The 17,089-nt window shown below is 41.2% G+C and overlaps 1 protein-coding gene across 1 annotated transcript in view; it reads right to left on the reverse strand.

Moving 5' to 3' along the window:
* RCBTB1 (RCC1 and BTB domain containing protein 1) overlaps positions 1-17,089 on the reverse strand; it is a 57,183-nt gene that overhangs the window by 34,359 nt on the left and 5,735 nt on the right. Inside the window, exons 2-4 of the mRNA XM_089654378.1 lie at positions 6,344-6,508; positions 5,707-5,857; positions 4,565-4,731 (exon numbers count right to left, since the gene is read on the reverse strand). Of these exons, the coding sequence (XP_089510504.1) occupies positions 4,565-4,731; positions 5,707-5,857; positions 6,344-6,508 (483 nt within the window). The remainder of the gene's footprint in view (positions 1-4,564; positions 4,732-5,706; positions 5,858-6,343; positions 6,509-17,089) is intronic.

Consider the following 17,089-nt stretch of genomic DNA (forward strand, 5'->3'; position numbering starts at 1 on the left):
ACATATTGGTTGCTTAGAGTGCTTAGCCGCTTTCAGGACTAGCGCTCACTGTTGTGTTTTTCTATTTATAGGAAAAATATGTTTGTGCCAACGTTGTGGCCTAAATCTACAGAAATTGCACTAGTAATAGGATAGTTGGATAACCGATTGCAACAATGCATTACTCCAGTGTGACAATCTACCTTACTGACTGCATCCCAGGGTTGATCTGTTGGAGAGTTCTCAAATTAAACGGGGCAAATGGAACAGCCTCAAAAAGGAGGCAACTGAGACCTAGAACTCATGGAGAGTTTCAGAGGAATGTCTCCAACCTCAAGTCCCGAACATAAGCTCTGAGAGAAAGCATTTTCTTCTCTCTTCCTTAAGGTATGACCAGGATCAGACCAAAGTATACATGTGAAACTTGAAAAATTAGAATATCGTGCAAAAGTTAATTTATTTCAGTAATGCAACTTAAAAAGGTGAAACTGATATATGAGAGACTCATTACATGCAAAGCAAGATAGTTCAAGCCGTGATTTGTCATAATTGTGATGATTATGGCTTACAGCTCATGAAAACCCCAAATCCACAATCTCAGAAAATTAGAATATTACATGCAATCAATAAAACAAGGATTGTACATAGAACAATATCGGACCTCTGAAAAGTATATAAATGCATATGTACTCAGTACTTGGTTTGGGCCCCTTTTGCAGCAATTACTGCCTCAATGCGGCGTGGCATGGAAGCTATCAGCCTGTGGCACTGCTGAGGTGTTATGGAAGACTAGGATACTTCAATAGCGGCCTTCAGCTCTTCTGCATTGTTCGGTCTCATGTCTCATCTTTCTCTTGGCAATGCCCCATAGATTCTCTATGGGGTTCAGGTCAGGCGAGTTCGCTGGCCAATCAAGCACAGTAATCTCAAGGTCATTTAACCAGGTTTTGGTGCTTTTGGCAGTGTGGGCAGGTGCCAAGTCCTGCTGTAAAATGAAGTCAGCATCCCCATAAAGCTCGTCTGCGGAAGGAAGCATGAAGTGCTCCAAAATCTCCTGGTAGACGGCTGCGTTGACCCTGGACTTAATGAAGCACAGTGGACCAACACCAGCAGATGACATGGCTCCCCAAATCAACACAGACTGTGGAAACTTCACACTGGACTTCAAGCATCTTGCAGTGTGTGCCTCTCCATTCTTCCTCCATACTCTGGGTCCTTGGTTTCCAAATGAGATGCAAAAGTTGTTCTCATCAGAAAAAAGGACTTTGGACCACTGAGTAACAGACCAGGTCTGTTTTTCTTTAGCCCAGGTAAGATGCTTCTGATGTTGTTTGTTGTTCAGAAGCTTGACATTTGAAGCCCATGTCCAGGATTCGTCTGTGTGTGGTGGCTCTTGATGCACTGACTCCAGCCTCAGTCCACTCCTTGTGAAAGTCCAACACTTTCGAATGGCCTTTTCCTGACAATCCTCTTCAGGCTGCGGTCATCCCTGCTGCTTGTGCACCTTCCACACTTTTCCCTTCCACATAAGTTTCTATTAATGTGCTTTGATACAGCACTTTGGGAACAGCCAACTTCTTTTGTAATTACCTTTTGAGGCTTTCCCTCCTTATCGAGGGTGTCAATGATGGTTTTCTGCACAACTGTCAAATCAGCAGTCTTTCCCATGATTGCGATTCCTACTGAACCAGACTGAGAGACCATTTAAAGGCTCAGGAACCCTTTGCAGGTGTTATGGCTTAATTAGCGGATTAGAGTGGGACACTTTGAGCCTAGAACATTGCACCTTTTCACAATATTCTAATTTTCTGAGATTGTGGATTTGGGGTTTTCATGAGCTGTAAGCCATTATCATCACAATCATGACAAATCACAGCTTGAACTATCTTGCTTTGCATATAATGAGTTCTCATATATTAGTTTCACCTTTTAAGTTGCATTACTGAAATAAATGAACTTTTGCACGATATTCAAATTTTTCGAGTGTCACCTGTACCTGGCAAAGAGAGGGTTGGCGAGTAGATTTTTACAAACTGACCACCCAGTCAAAAGCTTGAAGTATCTAAATAATGGACATTTGCAGATAGCTGAAGGGAGACTAGTCTTTCAGAAGATCTATAAACCTGCCACCAGGATGCCTTGAGTTCTTAGAAGGTCAAGAAGGACCATGGTGAACACTCTGCAGTAGGAGACCATCACTTCCAGTTGGCCTGTCCTCTGCTTCCAAAGCGTAGAAAGCGCTGATGAGGTGGATAAACGGGAATATGCAGATATGTATCTTGGCTGTCTATGAATGCTAAGCATTCCCCTCCTCTCAAAAGAGACACTAACTGACCTTGCGGATTCATGAGAAATTTGGGAATTGGAAGCCATTTGTTGAGGAATTTTAGGCCCAGGACAGGACACATACCACCAATAGTCTTTGGTACCTAGAAAAAGCTTCAATAGAATACTTTGAATCAGTCCACTAAGAGTACAGGCAAAACTACTTCCTTGGACAAGATTGTTCAAGACATTCCACAAATAGACTGTCCTTGGGCAGATTTTGGTCGAATTGTATGAAGAAAACAGTGAGGGGTTGACGTTTTGAACTCTTTTGTACCCCTTTAAAACCACCAATTAAACCCACAGGTCTGGGATGTATGCGCCCAAGAGAAGCAAACTATGACCCCCCCACCCAGTCAAAAGAAGAACCCACCCTCCTGTGGCATCTGATTCATCAAGTACCTCACCAAAGCGATGTAATGCTTCAAACGGCTGACTAGGCTTTGAACCACAAGATTCTGCACATGTATAAGCATTTAGAGACAATCTGGAAATGTGTAATTACTTGCTCTAGGCCATCTACACAGAAGAGCAGAGCAATAATTAGACTACAGTCCTGGAATACAGGATTGTGTTGGTTGTTTACTGTCCTAAGTCCAGTTAGCTGCAGTTGCAGAAATTACAGAAAATTGGTTGCAGAGCTGGATCTGCAAGCATAAAGAGGGCCTTTAAGAGGGACTCAAACTTCCTATTTAAAGAATTGCTGAAACAAGGAACAACTTCACTTGGTGCAGTGACTGAGACGGCAGGATCTACTACCAAAACAGAGCACGTCTTGCCCTGAAGAGAGCCCAGTAATGATTTGAAGGCGTGAAAATCTTCTGGATTGACCCAACTGCCTATTCTATTTGCTCATTAACAGAGAAGGGTCTCTTTAGATATAACCAGTCTCTTTGTACCCAAAAGGGACATGACGAGATGGAAGAGACTCAAGCTGCACAAAGCCAAGGCTTCTGCAGACTGCAGCAGTAAGCATGTTGTGTGAAGCTGCCTCTTCAATATTTTGGTAATCATAAACCTTGTGTAGCTTTCTTCAGTACTGCCTTACAGCCCTCTTCATTCCCTTCTGTATCAGCCTCATCTAGGGCAGGCATATTAGGATCCAACTCGGGAAGAAAAAAAAACAAAAAACACAAAAAAACAAACAGTAGAAAAGACACAGTGTTTTTGAGCCCTGGGTAAAGGTAGCAGTATTGAAGTAGTTTTGTGTCTAAGGAATTGTGACATATGCAAAAAATTCTGCTTCAATTCCAGTCCTAGTCTTTCACCGTAACCATCATATGCATACAGGGTGACCCTGTCTTACCTGTCCATGACACTGAACTGTATATGCAGTTCAGGCTTTGCCCGTCTTGGTGGGCATACCCTCCAAAGGGTCTTCAGGGAGTAGGTTCCATAGGGATGGAGCACAGCCCTGAACCTGTGCAGCACCCCAAGGCTGATAACACACATTGCCAAGGTGAGCACCCATGCGAGGGGTCTGGGTATGGCTCCCAAGATTTACAAGGTTGTGCCAATCCAGATGCAACACTTCTATTTGCGGCATTAGAAGGCAGTAAAAAGTTGACTGAAGAATCCAAAAGGTAAAAAGAAAAAAAATAGGACACTAGCGCAAAACTGGGGATTCACAGAGTGGGGTAGGAGTACAAAGGAGGTGCTCAAGATGCATGAGCCTCTCTGCCAATGTTATTCAAAAGAAGAAGCCTATATATACACCCAAAGTCTATGAATACTTTGCCTGTGTCCTGTACTATTAAAGTGTAACTATTAGTGTTCTTTAGCAAGAAACATACATTCCACATAGATAATTATGCTACCAAAATTAGTGTGTGCTTTGAATTGCCTACAGCATGGCTTGTTTCTTCTTACTGGAGGCTGCCAATTTTCTAAAGCCCAGAGCAACAGTAAATCTTTAGGCTGTCAGATTGACAGATTAAGCACAGTACTTAATGATTTAAAGCAAATGAGCATGTGCAGAGCAGAAAGCGAGTGTATAACTGGATTTTAAACAGTGTAGGTGCTTAGCAGTATATGTATGCTTATTTTTAATGTTTTACATAGCTATACTTGCAAAAAGCAAGTGTTGTAGCAGGATTTAATTTTCTAACTAAAGTTCCACTTTAAGATAAGGTTTTGATTCTAAAACAAGGGTAAAGCCTTCTAAGGTCGTGTCACAATCCCAGTGTCTGTACAGGTGTACTGTATACTACAAAGAAAAAATTAATGTGAATGCAAATTTATTGACAATGTACTTTATTACCTCTCCATCCAAGGACAGGACAAGAGAGTGATGAGAGCCACAAGCCACCTGCACCACCTTCTTTGGTATCAGTTCAGTACCAATGTGGACAGGAACTGTGCCCTGGACTGTATTCCCATTCCCAAGCTGATTATAGCCATTATGTCCCCACGCATACAGCTCTCCATCTAAGGGAAAAAAGTTGCCAGTATTAGTAAACCTTTTTTATACCAAGTAAGAACCCACAATTTCGTCTCTGCACTTACAGAAAGAGCAACAGCCTCATAGCCAAATATTTACAACTTAACCCTTCATGATGAAGAGTAAAACAAAGGTTTATGCTTGAATACAATTTTACAACTTTGACATGTGTTCGTAAAAGCTTATATATCATCACAACTACTTTGTGTATGCAGGTGGATTATACCTTTTTTTCCCCAGGAATTGGGCTCTCTTTATGTTAATGGTAACCGATATCTCCTCCATTTTTTTATCAAAGGAAAAAAACTGGCCCAAAATTGTACTTAAAAAAAAATTAAACAAATTGCTGTATATATTTCTTGCTACTATCACACCTACCACCAAAAGAACCCCCAAAATAATCACTCCTGCTTCTATCGCAGCGATGTGTGTTGGTTGTTGCTGTGATAGTTAATCAGAGGCCATCCCAGAGATCAGGTGACTGGGAACCAGAAGTTCCAGTTCACAAACGTTACTACAAGACCCAGGATTCTCGATGAAAGCCCAGTCTCTGTACTGAGGGTGTGCTGTGTAGGTACGGTACAGATATATGCGGCCTAATGGGTAAAGACCCACTTCTGTGAGGCCACATACATGCGTACAGTTGGAAGGAAGGGGTTAACCAAATACACTTTATATCAAAAAGGTACATATTCAGTTAAATACCTTTATGCAACAAAGTGACTGTCTAAGGGAAAAAAAAAACTGCTATCAGATGACTGAAATCTAAGATGAGAACTAGGCTTTCCTTATAAAAATTAGAGGAATTGCTTATTACACAGGCAAAATGAAATTACATGCATTCTATGTGGAATGGCGATAAAGCCTCTATTATACCTTCAGTACAGACCAGAATTTAAGGGCCAATGCCATAACTGATGTCAATTATTTTCTTGCCACGAAAGACAGATGGCATCACATACCTTCGGTACAGACCAGGACATGAGGGCCACTTCCATAACTAATGCCAGTTATTTTCTTGCCACAGATGACATCCAGTCTTCTTGGGACCATGGTGCTTTGATTATCTCCAGTTCCAAGACAATTACTGCAATTTTGCCCAAATGCAAATACCTGCAAAATAATCCAAGAAATGGCTGTGTACACTCCAAAACTAGTACGTTAGAAACCAATTGAGGATTCAACTGCTAATTGCTGAAGTCTTTACCATAGTACTCACATTCTGTACTTGATTGCCCCACTATTTCGCTTGGAACGCTAGGCAAGTTTTTGCCAGTCTGTATTAGGATTTTTTTGGCTTTTTGTTACAATCTTTGCACCTGTGGAAGGTTTTCCACTGTTCCCAATATCTTACTTTGGAAAATCCACCAGGAGCTGATAAAGTTAGTTTACGCATGGATTTTTCACTCCAGTGGACATTTGTGATTTTAAGCTACTGATTGTTATTCCCAACTAACTTAACTGAACATTTAGAGCAAGATGGATTACTAAGGATCTGGAAGCCTGGCCAACCTAAAACTGCCTAGCAGCAATTAAAAAGGGACTATGAAGGAAAGTGTTTGAAAGTGGAAAGAAGGTAGAAATGGCTTTATACCTTACCTCATTGTCGGTAGTGTAGATAACTTCATTGGCACAAGTACCAAAAACACAGGCTTGCCGAATGGAGGACACCTCCTGGGGTGACAGCAAAGTGAATAAAGGCCACTTTCCAAAATCAACCATGTCTTTATACTGTTTCACATCAGGGATACCAGGTTTCAACAGCTACAAAGATCAGAATAAAATTTATTTCAGTAGCCATTCCATTGTATTACAAGGTTCTCAGTTGTGTTATTCACCACACGTTGATTGGCAACACGTAGTAAAGCTTGTACATACTGACACTGCACAAAAGTAATGTGTTTTCTCCCATGAATGTAAGTGCATGTCTTCATTTAACATTCTCTAAACAACTTTTTCTATACACACACGTGACATACTTTGATCAATGTAAAAAGAGATTGGTCAATCTAGAAAAAAAATAAAAGTCAGCAGCTACAAATTCTGTAGCTGCTAACTTTACCTGTCCAGGGTTCCAGAGCTGTCCTCACCCGGGCTGGTTCTTCACCAGTCTTCATGTTCCCACCACAAGCATCCCAACTGTGGGAAGCAAGCTGTGCAGCTTGCAGCTTCACAGCCGGCTGCCCACTGTGCGGGCCGCTATGCACTTTCTGAATGGTCCCACAGTCTTCTGGAACCTGTGACATGTCCCAGAAGACTGCTAGGAGGGAGGAAGGGGTGGGATGAGAACCTTTGCTTGGATCACCTAATGAGTACCAAAACTAGGTACCTGTTCCCTCCTCAAAAATAGGACATGCCAAAAGGAGGGGGGCACTTAAAAGCAGAACATTCCCTGGGTGAAGTTCTGCTTTAAAAGAGACTAAATGGATCTGGACCTTCATGCAGACAAGAATAAAAATTTACTTTAATGGTCCACTTCTCCCTCCAGTTAAGCAGCACATACTTCCCTATCCTTCATTCAGCCTTCAAGCAAAATTGAGAGAAACCCCATGTAAGCACAGAATCACTAGTCTGAAATCTCCCCTCAACCATTTAACTGACCTAACAGAGCAGCAGGGGAGTGAAAGAAAGGTGAATACGTACTTCTGGCAGGGGGGTGCATTAATGAAACTTACTTTTCCCTGGATTAGCAGGTTTGCTTTAAAAACACATTCGTTAAAATATTTCAGTTCGCTTTATAAGAGCAAGCAGAACGAGTTACCAGTTCAAACACTGTTAATCATGCCTCATGAGAAGCCCAGACTTGACCAACAACCCAGGCATAGGAAAATCCCCTTCCCTCCTTTTTGGCAATGGCAATTTGCAGACATCAAACATTGCCCTGTGGTATATGGGTACTTTGTGTGCCTCTTCTCCCATCTGGATTACACTTCACTGATCTGTACCAAAAGGAATGTAAATAAAAATAAAATAAAATAGGACCTTCTACTAGCTCACACTGACTGAACTATGGTGACAGACCAAACCTCTATTCTATGCACTACACTTTACCTGTCAGCACGTTCCCTGTCCGCACATGTGCGCAAACCACCACAGACCAGCTCCTTTTCAATTTCTTTCCACATTTTCCAAAAGCATGTGGCAAAAAGGCTCATTATGCATCTTAGAAAATACCTTGGAGTGTTTGCTTTGGTCACACTTCGTGTTTAAACATATTTTACTAATTCCCCGTACACATTATAGGAAAATTGAACTTATTTGTCCGACAAGCAATCATGCAATTTTCTGACGGTGTGTACATAATTTTCAACAGCCGATTCTGATCTTACAAACGAAAATTAACGATGGTGCAAACATCAACATTTTTGTCGTTCGGGAACAGAACGAACGATTTTCGTTTAATGCATACGTATGAGAAGAATTGGATACGAAAGACCACGCATAGTCGGAAGCTGCTTATGACCCGGAAGAACCTGAAGAAACTAAACATCCGTCGATGGGGGATAACAAATATGGCACCGAAAGGTGTGGCTACAGGGTCACACGTACATTATATCACTTCCATAGCTACGCTACGACGTTCGTATGCAATGCCTTTATCGTACAATATTTTTCTCATGCATAAAAGCACATCGCTTTTGCATACAATTGATGATAATCGGACGATCGTTTGTCCGATTTCTTATAGTGTGTACGGGGCATAATGGTTAAACTTATGGCATGGTTTTAGCAAAGTGTTTATACGATGCTTGTAAAGAGGTTTGTGACAACCTTTTTATACTATCCAGTGTTGGCAAGATGGAGGCAAGCTCGGTACCTTAAAAGAAATATGGGTTTTAAAAAATAAAACACTCACCTTATGTGGATATAGCAAAGCTGCATCTGTCCCCCGCCACTTCTAAGCATGACAACTGAGCAATCAGACAGCTGCGCTCCTGTGATTCTCCAGAGTATTGCAAAAATAGCTTTGCCTATGCTTCTCCTTTAAGCATCCTGAAAGCTGAAGATTAATCTGCTTATATTTAGTCTTCCCTGGGCTCTTTCCCTACCAACATGCCAATTTTTTTTTTTTTTTTTAATTAAAACTGGTCCTTTTTCATGACATATCTTATTTGAGAGGAAGTGATGTCATCACTGTCTTTGCCACTATGTAAAACAGACATGTTAATGCTGGTGGGGAGGGGATGGCAGGGTGCTGTAGATCGCTTCCTGAAATCACACATCCTCAGCCCTAATGCAAGAAGTGGGCTTGGTGCTTGGTAGGAGTTCTGTAAATATCAAATGCCTGGATGGATGGATGCTAGTCTGGAGGAGAGGGTGTTCTTAAACAGGCTGCCAGACTTTGAAACACCCACATGTGATGCCAAGTCTCCATGATTGAAAGATCTAAAATCCAATGAATAAAAGAAGTTAGTCAGGGACTTGCTGTGTAAGAAAGGGCAATATTATGCTACACATCCTCCAGCCAGGAATTGAGGCAAGCTCTGCCTGACTGCAGCTTCAAATGCACACTCAGTGAAGCTCACAGCGTGCAGTGAAATCGAAGTAAGCAATTTCAGTACAGGAGAGGGGCCTGTATAACTGCAAAATTGAAGGCAAGGCTGGAGTTCAGCTTTAGCAACTGCCAAACAATGCCAACCAGTTTTTCACTGTAAAAATTTATTTTAAAAGTAGGGAATGGCTAAAATCCATGTCTCTCTTTGCCACCTGTGTCTAACTGGAAAAAAAAAACCTGTTAAAAAACTGTACTGCAATAAAGCACAATATGTAACCCATTTTTTAAATTAATAATTATGTTGGGCCGAGTAAATAGATACCAACCATGTCACGCTTTAAAAATGTGCCTGCCCTTGCAGTGGCAACAGACGACATAAATTGTATTACCCATAGTCAACTATCCAAAAGCCTGCACAGGTTACCACTTTAGATTTACAGAGGAGTTCTGGAGCTAGAATTGCTGTCCATGATCTGACGTTCCAGGAGATACCTTGCACGTGTGGGATGATCACTGTTTGCATGCGTGCAGGACTGACATGCATTCGCCTTTGCGCATGAGCACGGTTGGTGGGGATGCTTAAAGAAAAAAAAAAAAAAAAAAAAAAAAAAAAAAAGAGGTTTCCCTTTTTACACTGTTGCTTTAATTTTTTCCTCACTTTTATTGCGTTTGCAAGGAATATAAACATGCACTGCGACAGCAATAGGCAGTGACAGGTATTCTTTATGGAGAGATCTGGGGTCAATAAGACTCAGATCCCTCCTCTGCCCTTAATCGCATTTGATCACACCACAATCGCTGAGATCAAAACCTTTCCATTTTTAAAATTGGTGCTGGGGAAACTGGAAGTGATGTATGGTCATCGCTTCCTGTTTTATTTGTCACAGAGGTAGACAGAGTAGTTCCGTTTTTTGTCTCTTGGAGGTGTAGCTAGAACCTTCAGCTAATTCCGTAAAAACTTAAACAGAATATACTTTATTCATGTGCTTACATATATCTTCATCTTTAAAATTGCCATCAAAGAAGAAATCAGCCCAGCCAGACCTCTGGAAATCCTCAGCAGATCCTCTCCTGTGTCTCAGATAGAGATTTCCAGGATCCAAAAGGGCCGCTTGATCACTTCCAGTTCAGCTGTGCGTCTGACGTCACTTCCCTTTGACATATTTCGTCAATTAGACTTAATCATAAAGGGTCCTTTATGATTAAGTCTAATTGACGGAATTACGCTATTGTGGTTTCATTTATGGTGGGCATCGTTTGGAGACTGATGTGGAGAGGAGTATAATACTGCGGCTGTGAAGATCCCTCTGGAGGAACTTATTATATATCAGTACCCTGCCTGGAGGATTACTAAGCTTGTGTTTAGAATTTTTGGTAAGGGTATTTAATTTGCATACTCTAGAAGTGGACATGTTTTTCACTGTTTTTTTATCACTAGATTGTTTCACCGGCACGTGTTTACACAGCTATTCACCTTACTATATAGTGATCACTAGTGTTTTTGTGTAAATCACATGCGTTATGGAATGAATAATTCAAATTGTTAAGGATAATACACTATGTGCGTTTTCCTTTTCTTTTTTGAGTTTTTTTTTGGTTTCAGAAATCACTTTGGAGGTTGTCTTCACCTGGAGGTTGATTGAGATTTTGAAGTACTATCTTATTATTTTGGGACTTGTGTGGTTTTTGTTCAGAGCACGTATTATATTTGTATTTATACTTGGGATACTAAGCATACTTCGTAAGATTATCACACTTTTTGGGGTTTAAGTTTATATGCGTTTTGGGGAAGTTTGTTAATAAGGGAAGGGTACACTGTATTTGATTGTAATTATTTTGCACTAGGGGGGTTTATTTGTATTTAAATACTTGGGATACTAATGCAGGCCATAGATGGGTCGAAAATCGGCAGATTTTTCGGCTGAAAATAAAATCGGCCGTTTTTCGGTATTTTGGCAGATTTTTTTTTATCGGTAAAGTTGGAAAAAAAAATCGGAGGAGAAGGAGGAGGAGGAAGGAGGATGAAGGAGGAGGAGGATGAAGGAGGAAAGAGGAAGGAGGAAAGAGGATGGAGGATGGAAGGAAGAAGGATGAAAAATAAGAGGAATTCCAGTCTGGCAAAAAGTGTCCCTGCAGAGAGCTCCGCTATTTCTTTGACAGTTCCTTGACATTTACAGCGGTTGCAACACTGTATCTATTTGTTTCCGAATAAAAACATCTGTATCCTAAATGGATACAAATAGATACATTGTTGCAACCGCTATAAATGTCAAAGAAATAGCAGAGCTCTCTGCAGGGACACTTTTTGCCAGCTGTAGACGGGATGAAAATCGGCCGATTTTTTTTACCATTGCTGGTAACATCGGCCGCTTGAACGACCGATTTTTCGTTTTTTAAAAGAAAAATCGGCCGTTTTTCTCCCTGTCTATGGCCTGCATAAGCATACTTCATAAGATCTGCTAGCAATGATAGAAATGGTTAATCATATGCTTCCAACACAGTGCAAATTAATATCAGCTGGTTCAGTCTCAACTGATGGCCTGTAGCCTCCCTAGTGGTCTGATTATTCAGTATTTCTGTGCTCAAAGCGGTAAATTTTTTTGCATGGAAATATGTATTTTTTTATTGTAGGCCTGTAATTCTTAGGAATAACTCACTGAAATCTGTCCGAACAAGAGTCTAGTAAACATCCCGGGTATGCTAAAATTTGAAACACGACATCAAATTATAATTTAATAAATAATCAAAAAATAAAATAAATTTAATTCAATATAATCAAACAAAAAACACTGAAATTTGAAATATAGCGCCAAGTTCACACATCACTGAGCAAAGTCACAAAGTCGCAAAATCGTTTTCAGTGTCTGGTGACGAATTTCCTCATGAATCATTATCACTCAATTCTGCAAGTGGTTCTAATTTACTATTGCTGTTCTCTAGCTGGTCTAAAACCAATTTTAACCTAAAGGGATGCTTTTTGGACGCCATGGACGTTTCTCAGTTTCAAGGCAGAAAGAACAGTAAAAATGCAGGCAGGGCACAGGACAAAGCAGTAGGGACAAAATGTATGTGAAATGGTTTGATACAGTAATGTTTTACTATGTGATTTTAGTGTTTTTAGTGAATGTCTCTTTTTGAAATTTCCCGCCAGTTCCGTCCCTGTACATCCCAACACTCGCAGGAGACGGAACCCTGAAGACAGATGCCGGCATCAGCCGGAGGACATTGCCGGGAACGCTGCAGGGGGGACATCGCAGGAGCGCAGGATAAGGTAAGTGCAGAAGAGATCCCGGAGCAACGCTGCAAGGTATTCCTGAGTGTAGCTTGGGGTTACCGCTTGTGTTTCTGAAACTTTACCCCGAGCTACACTCGGGAATACCTCCAGGGTGGTAAAAAAAAAAAAAAGTCTCATTACAAAGGTGTCACAAGAAACATCTCATGATGGGTAAAAACAAAGCACTCTCTCAAAACCTTTGCAACCTTATTGTTGCAAAACATACTGATGGCATTGGTAACAGGAGGATTTCTAAACTCCTGAATGTTTCAGTAAGCACTGTTGGGGCTATAATCCGGAATTGAAAAGAAAATCATTTCACCATAAACCGGTCATGACCAGGAGCTCCTCGCAAGATTTCTGACAGAAGAGTGAAAATTATCAGAAGAGTTGCCTAAGAGTCAAGGACCACTTGTGGATAGCTTCAGAAAGACCTGGAATTAGCAGGTATAATTGTTTCAATGAAAACAATAAGTAATGCACTCAACCGCCATGGTCCGTAGGCACACTCACTACACTAGACTCCATTGCTGAAGAAAAACAATGTTGAAGCTCGTTTAAAGTTTGCGGCAGAACATTTAGACAAGCCTGTGAAATACTGGGAGAATATATGGGTGAAACTTGAAAAATTAGAATATCGTGCAAAAGTTCATTTATTTCAGTAATGCAACTTAAAAGGTGAAACTAATATATGAGATAGACTCATTACATGCAAAGCAAGACAGTTCAAGCTGTGATTTGTCATAATTGTGATGATTATGGCTTACAGCTCATGAAAACCCAAAATCCACAATCTCAGAAAATTAGAATATTGTGAAAAGGTGCAATATTCTCGGCTCAAAGTGTCCCACTCTAATCAGCTAATTAAGCCATAACACCTGCAAAGGGTTCCTGAGCCATTAAATGGTCTCTCAGTCTGGTTCAGTAGGAATCACAATCATGGGAGACTGCTGACTTGACAGTTGTGCAGGAAGTCATCATTGACACCCTCCATAAGGAGGGAAAGCCTCAAAAAGGTAATTGCAAAAGAAGTTGGATGTTCACAAAGTGCACAAGCAGCAGGGATGACCGCAGCCTGGAGAGGATTGTCAGGAAAAGGTCATTCAAAAGTGTTGGGGACTTTCAAAAGGACTGGACTGAGGCTGGAGTCAGTGCATCAAGAGCCACCACACACACACACACACACACACACACACACACACACACAGACGGATCCTGGACATGGGCTTCAAATGTCGTATTCCTCTTGTCAAGCCGCTCCTGAACAACAAACGTCAGAAGCGTGACTAGTTTTTCCATACAGCAGGCATCTTGAAGCTGTCATTACCAAAGGATTTTGTACGAAGTAGTAAATACATTTCTGTTAGTGTGTTCAACACCTTTGCCATTCAATTTTATTATACATAACTTAATTTCTGTCATGTCAATAACACCTTTAGAAATATATTTACTGAGAAAAATGGTGACGTGTTCAATACTTATTTTATCCAGTGTGTGTGTGTTGGACATTCCAGAGTGAGCAACAAAATCAAAACAGAACTGGGGCAACAGAAGTAGTAGCACAAAGCCTTCACCTGCAAAATTTTCTACCTTGCCAATTTCACACTTGTTCATCCTTTCCATCACAAATGCAAAGCCAAACCACATGATTCTTTGCACTATAGGACTGGCTAAAGTAGATCACTATACAACCTGCTGAGCAGAGAACAGGAACACTTTAGTTTCGCAGACATGTGACTTGAATCCTCAGCTGCAGGGTGTACAAACTCCAATCTGAACAGCAGCCAGCCTACTGCTGGTAGATGGATGAATAACAAAGAACCCCGACTGCCATTAGGTATCGGCATGAAATCCTTGGACCCATTGTCAGATCCTACGCTGGTGAAGTGGGTCCTGGGATCCTCCTGGTGCACGACCTCATGTGGTGAGAATATGCACACAGTTCCTGGAGGATGAAGGAATTGATACCATTGGATGGCCCCCACATTCGCCTAACCTAAATCCAATAGAACACCTCTGGGATATCATGTTTTGATTCATCCGACACCACCAGGTTGCACCTCAGACTGTCCAGGAGCTCAGTGATGCCCTGGTCCAGATCTGGGAGGAAATACCACAGGACACCATCCATCGTCTCATTAGAAGCATGTCCCGATGTTGTCAGGCATGCAGACAAGCACATGGGGGCCATACAAACTACTGAGTACCAATTTGAGTTGCTGCATTGAAATTCCAGCAAAATGAACTAGCCTGCTGCATAAAGACAGATATCCAAATGTGTTTTCAAAGTGTTCCTTTAATTTAAAAAAAAAAAAAAAAAAAAATTTATATTTATATAGACATACATACACACACATACTCTCCGTAGCAACGGTATTGACTTCATATTGTATGTGATCTTTGAAAACTGAGTTTAATGATGTAATTAGATCCTAATTGATATACATGTACTGTATATTATACATACATTCATACTCTCCTCAGTCACAAGAATGGCGGTAGTACTGTGTATGAGCTGTACGAAGGAAGAAAAAAGCTTGAGGAAAGGGGCATAGTATGTTACACTGAATTTATGTTTAGCTACAAAACATATGTAGCATCAGTTTACATTTGTGAATGCCTTTAATTGCTGCATTTAGTTCTGCTTTAAAACAGATCTTTACCCTCAAAACCCAACTCTGGGAAACTAAGAAGCTCCCTTGCAATGGAGCTGCGCATGCAGGTCCCAGTTGTGTAGGGGCTATACAATGTATTGACTCTTTCCTTCCATCTCTAGCTTTATTAAAGCATCACAAAATGACACTTCATTAAAATCTAGGCATCAAAAAATGTGAAGAGCTGTAGTGAGTTACACTGTATTAAAATGCAGCATATCTGCATTTTTCCACAATCCTGCAACAATTTTTTTTCCCCCACAATCCTTAGCCAAAGTTCACCAAAAACCTAACTCTAAACATACTCGCATCCACATTCTAAAACTAATCTATCTAGCCCTGTAAAAAAGAAAATCGCATATCTTTCCTGAAGCCGATCTGGTCGCCAGAGGCAGATGCTGTGTGCAGAAGAGAACCAACAACGGTTGTGAAATGCTTGGGAAGTGACGTCACCCATAGAGTTACTATGGGGCTTCTGTTGCCGGCTGCTTCTCCTGTACACTAAAGCAGTGCCACTGACAGTTCAGCGTGGGACCGGACTGGAGCAGCTCTCCCCGCAGTCTTCTGGGACACGTGAAAGATCCCAAAAGACTGCTGGACCATTCAGAATGTGCAGCACAGCTTGTGCATTTGTTAATAAATGATTAAATGATTTCAGACTGCTTTTGTGACAACTCCAGCTACCCAGACTTTCTGCGTACTGAGCAATACAGCTTCGAATAATCAAAGCCCAATTACTATGTACTGGCAGGAGGTTCCCAGCAGCAGGGCAGAAAGACTGGACATGCTACACATGACCTGTGTAAAAGGATGACTGATTGGACATGTGTAGCATGTTCAAAGTCTGCAACTAGTTAAAGAGGAATTAAGGCAAGACTACTCATCTACTTGAGTCCCTTGCAATGGCATCACCATATCGACTTCTTCTGGTTGTCGGTCTCCAGCCAAGTTAATTGACTGGTGTAAGATGACATCACTCCTGCACATGCATGTTGAGTCATCCATCTCAACAGTGCCACTATGCTGGAATCACTTTAAAAAAAAAAAAAAAAAGAAAAACCAAAAAAAAAAAAAAAGTGTAAAAATTAAAGTGTAAATTAAAGCTCCAAGCACCTAAAACTGCCACCCTTAAAAAATGTGAGCCCCTCTACATGCACGTATGAATGTAAATAAACACATTGATTGTGTTACACATTGCCATGCATGCCGGAATAAAAAACAATAATTCTAGGCCCATTATTCACGGTTAACTTTAAACGGATGACCTGTAGCGGTGTTTTACCCCTTCATGATCACAGTTAAAACAAAAGGATAAGTACACCTTAGGGTGGTGTAACATGTTCAGCATCTGCCTCCTCTCCAACTGAATCCATGTGACAGGACCAGGGGTGGACTGACCATTTGGAAACTCGGGCACTGCCAAAGGGCCCCATGAGATGCCCCTGGTACCTTTTTCATAGGCTTTTTTGAGTTTGGGCAAGGACACGGGCCCCATGATCCCCTATTGCCCGGGGGCCCCATGAGTTGTCAGTCCACCCCTGGACAGGACCCTACCTAAATACCCTCACATTCGTTTATTAAGGTCCTTTCCTCTCCCTTCTGTGTCACCATTTATTGGCTTTGATGGCAATTTGTCTTTTATATTGCGGTAGGCTTTAATCCTGATGAAGCCGTTTAATCATGAAAACGTGTCGATCCTAGATGCCATTCTAGGGACAGTTTTTTGGGGATACCACATGTATGCATTAGTTGTATCTGTAGCAGAGCTCAGAAACAATAGTGTGGTTTTTTTGGTTCTTCCACTTGCACGGACACTACATCTAAAACATTTTCCTACCTGAAACACACTGACACCAACACTGCCACTTGCATGGATACCAACACTGTTGCTAACACCTACACTCCGCTAAGTTAGGTAAAGC

This window comes from Staurois parvus, unplaced genomic scaffold, assembly GCF_062004578.1.
Source record: "Staurois parvus isolate SC_StPar_1 unplaced genomic scaffold, SC_StPar_1.0 ptg000761l, whole genome shotgun sequence".
NCBI lineage: Eukaryota > Metazoa > Chordata > Amphibia > Anura > Ranidae > Staurois > Staurois parvus.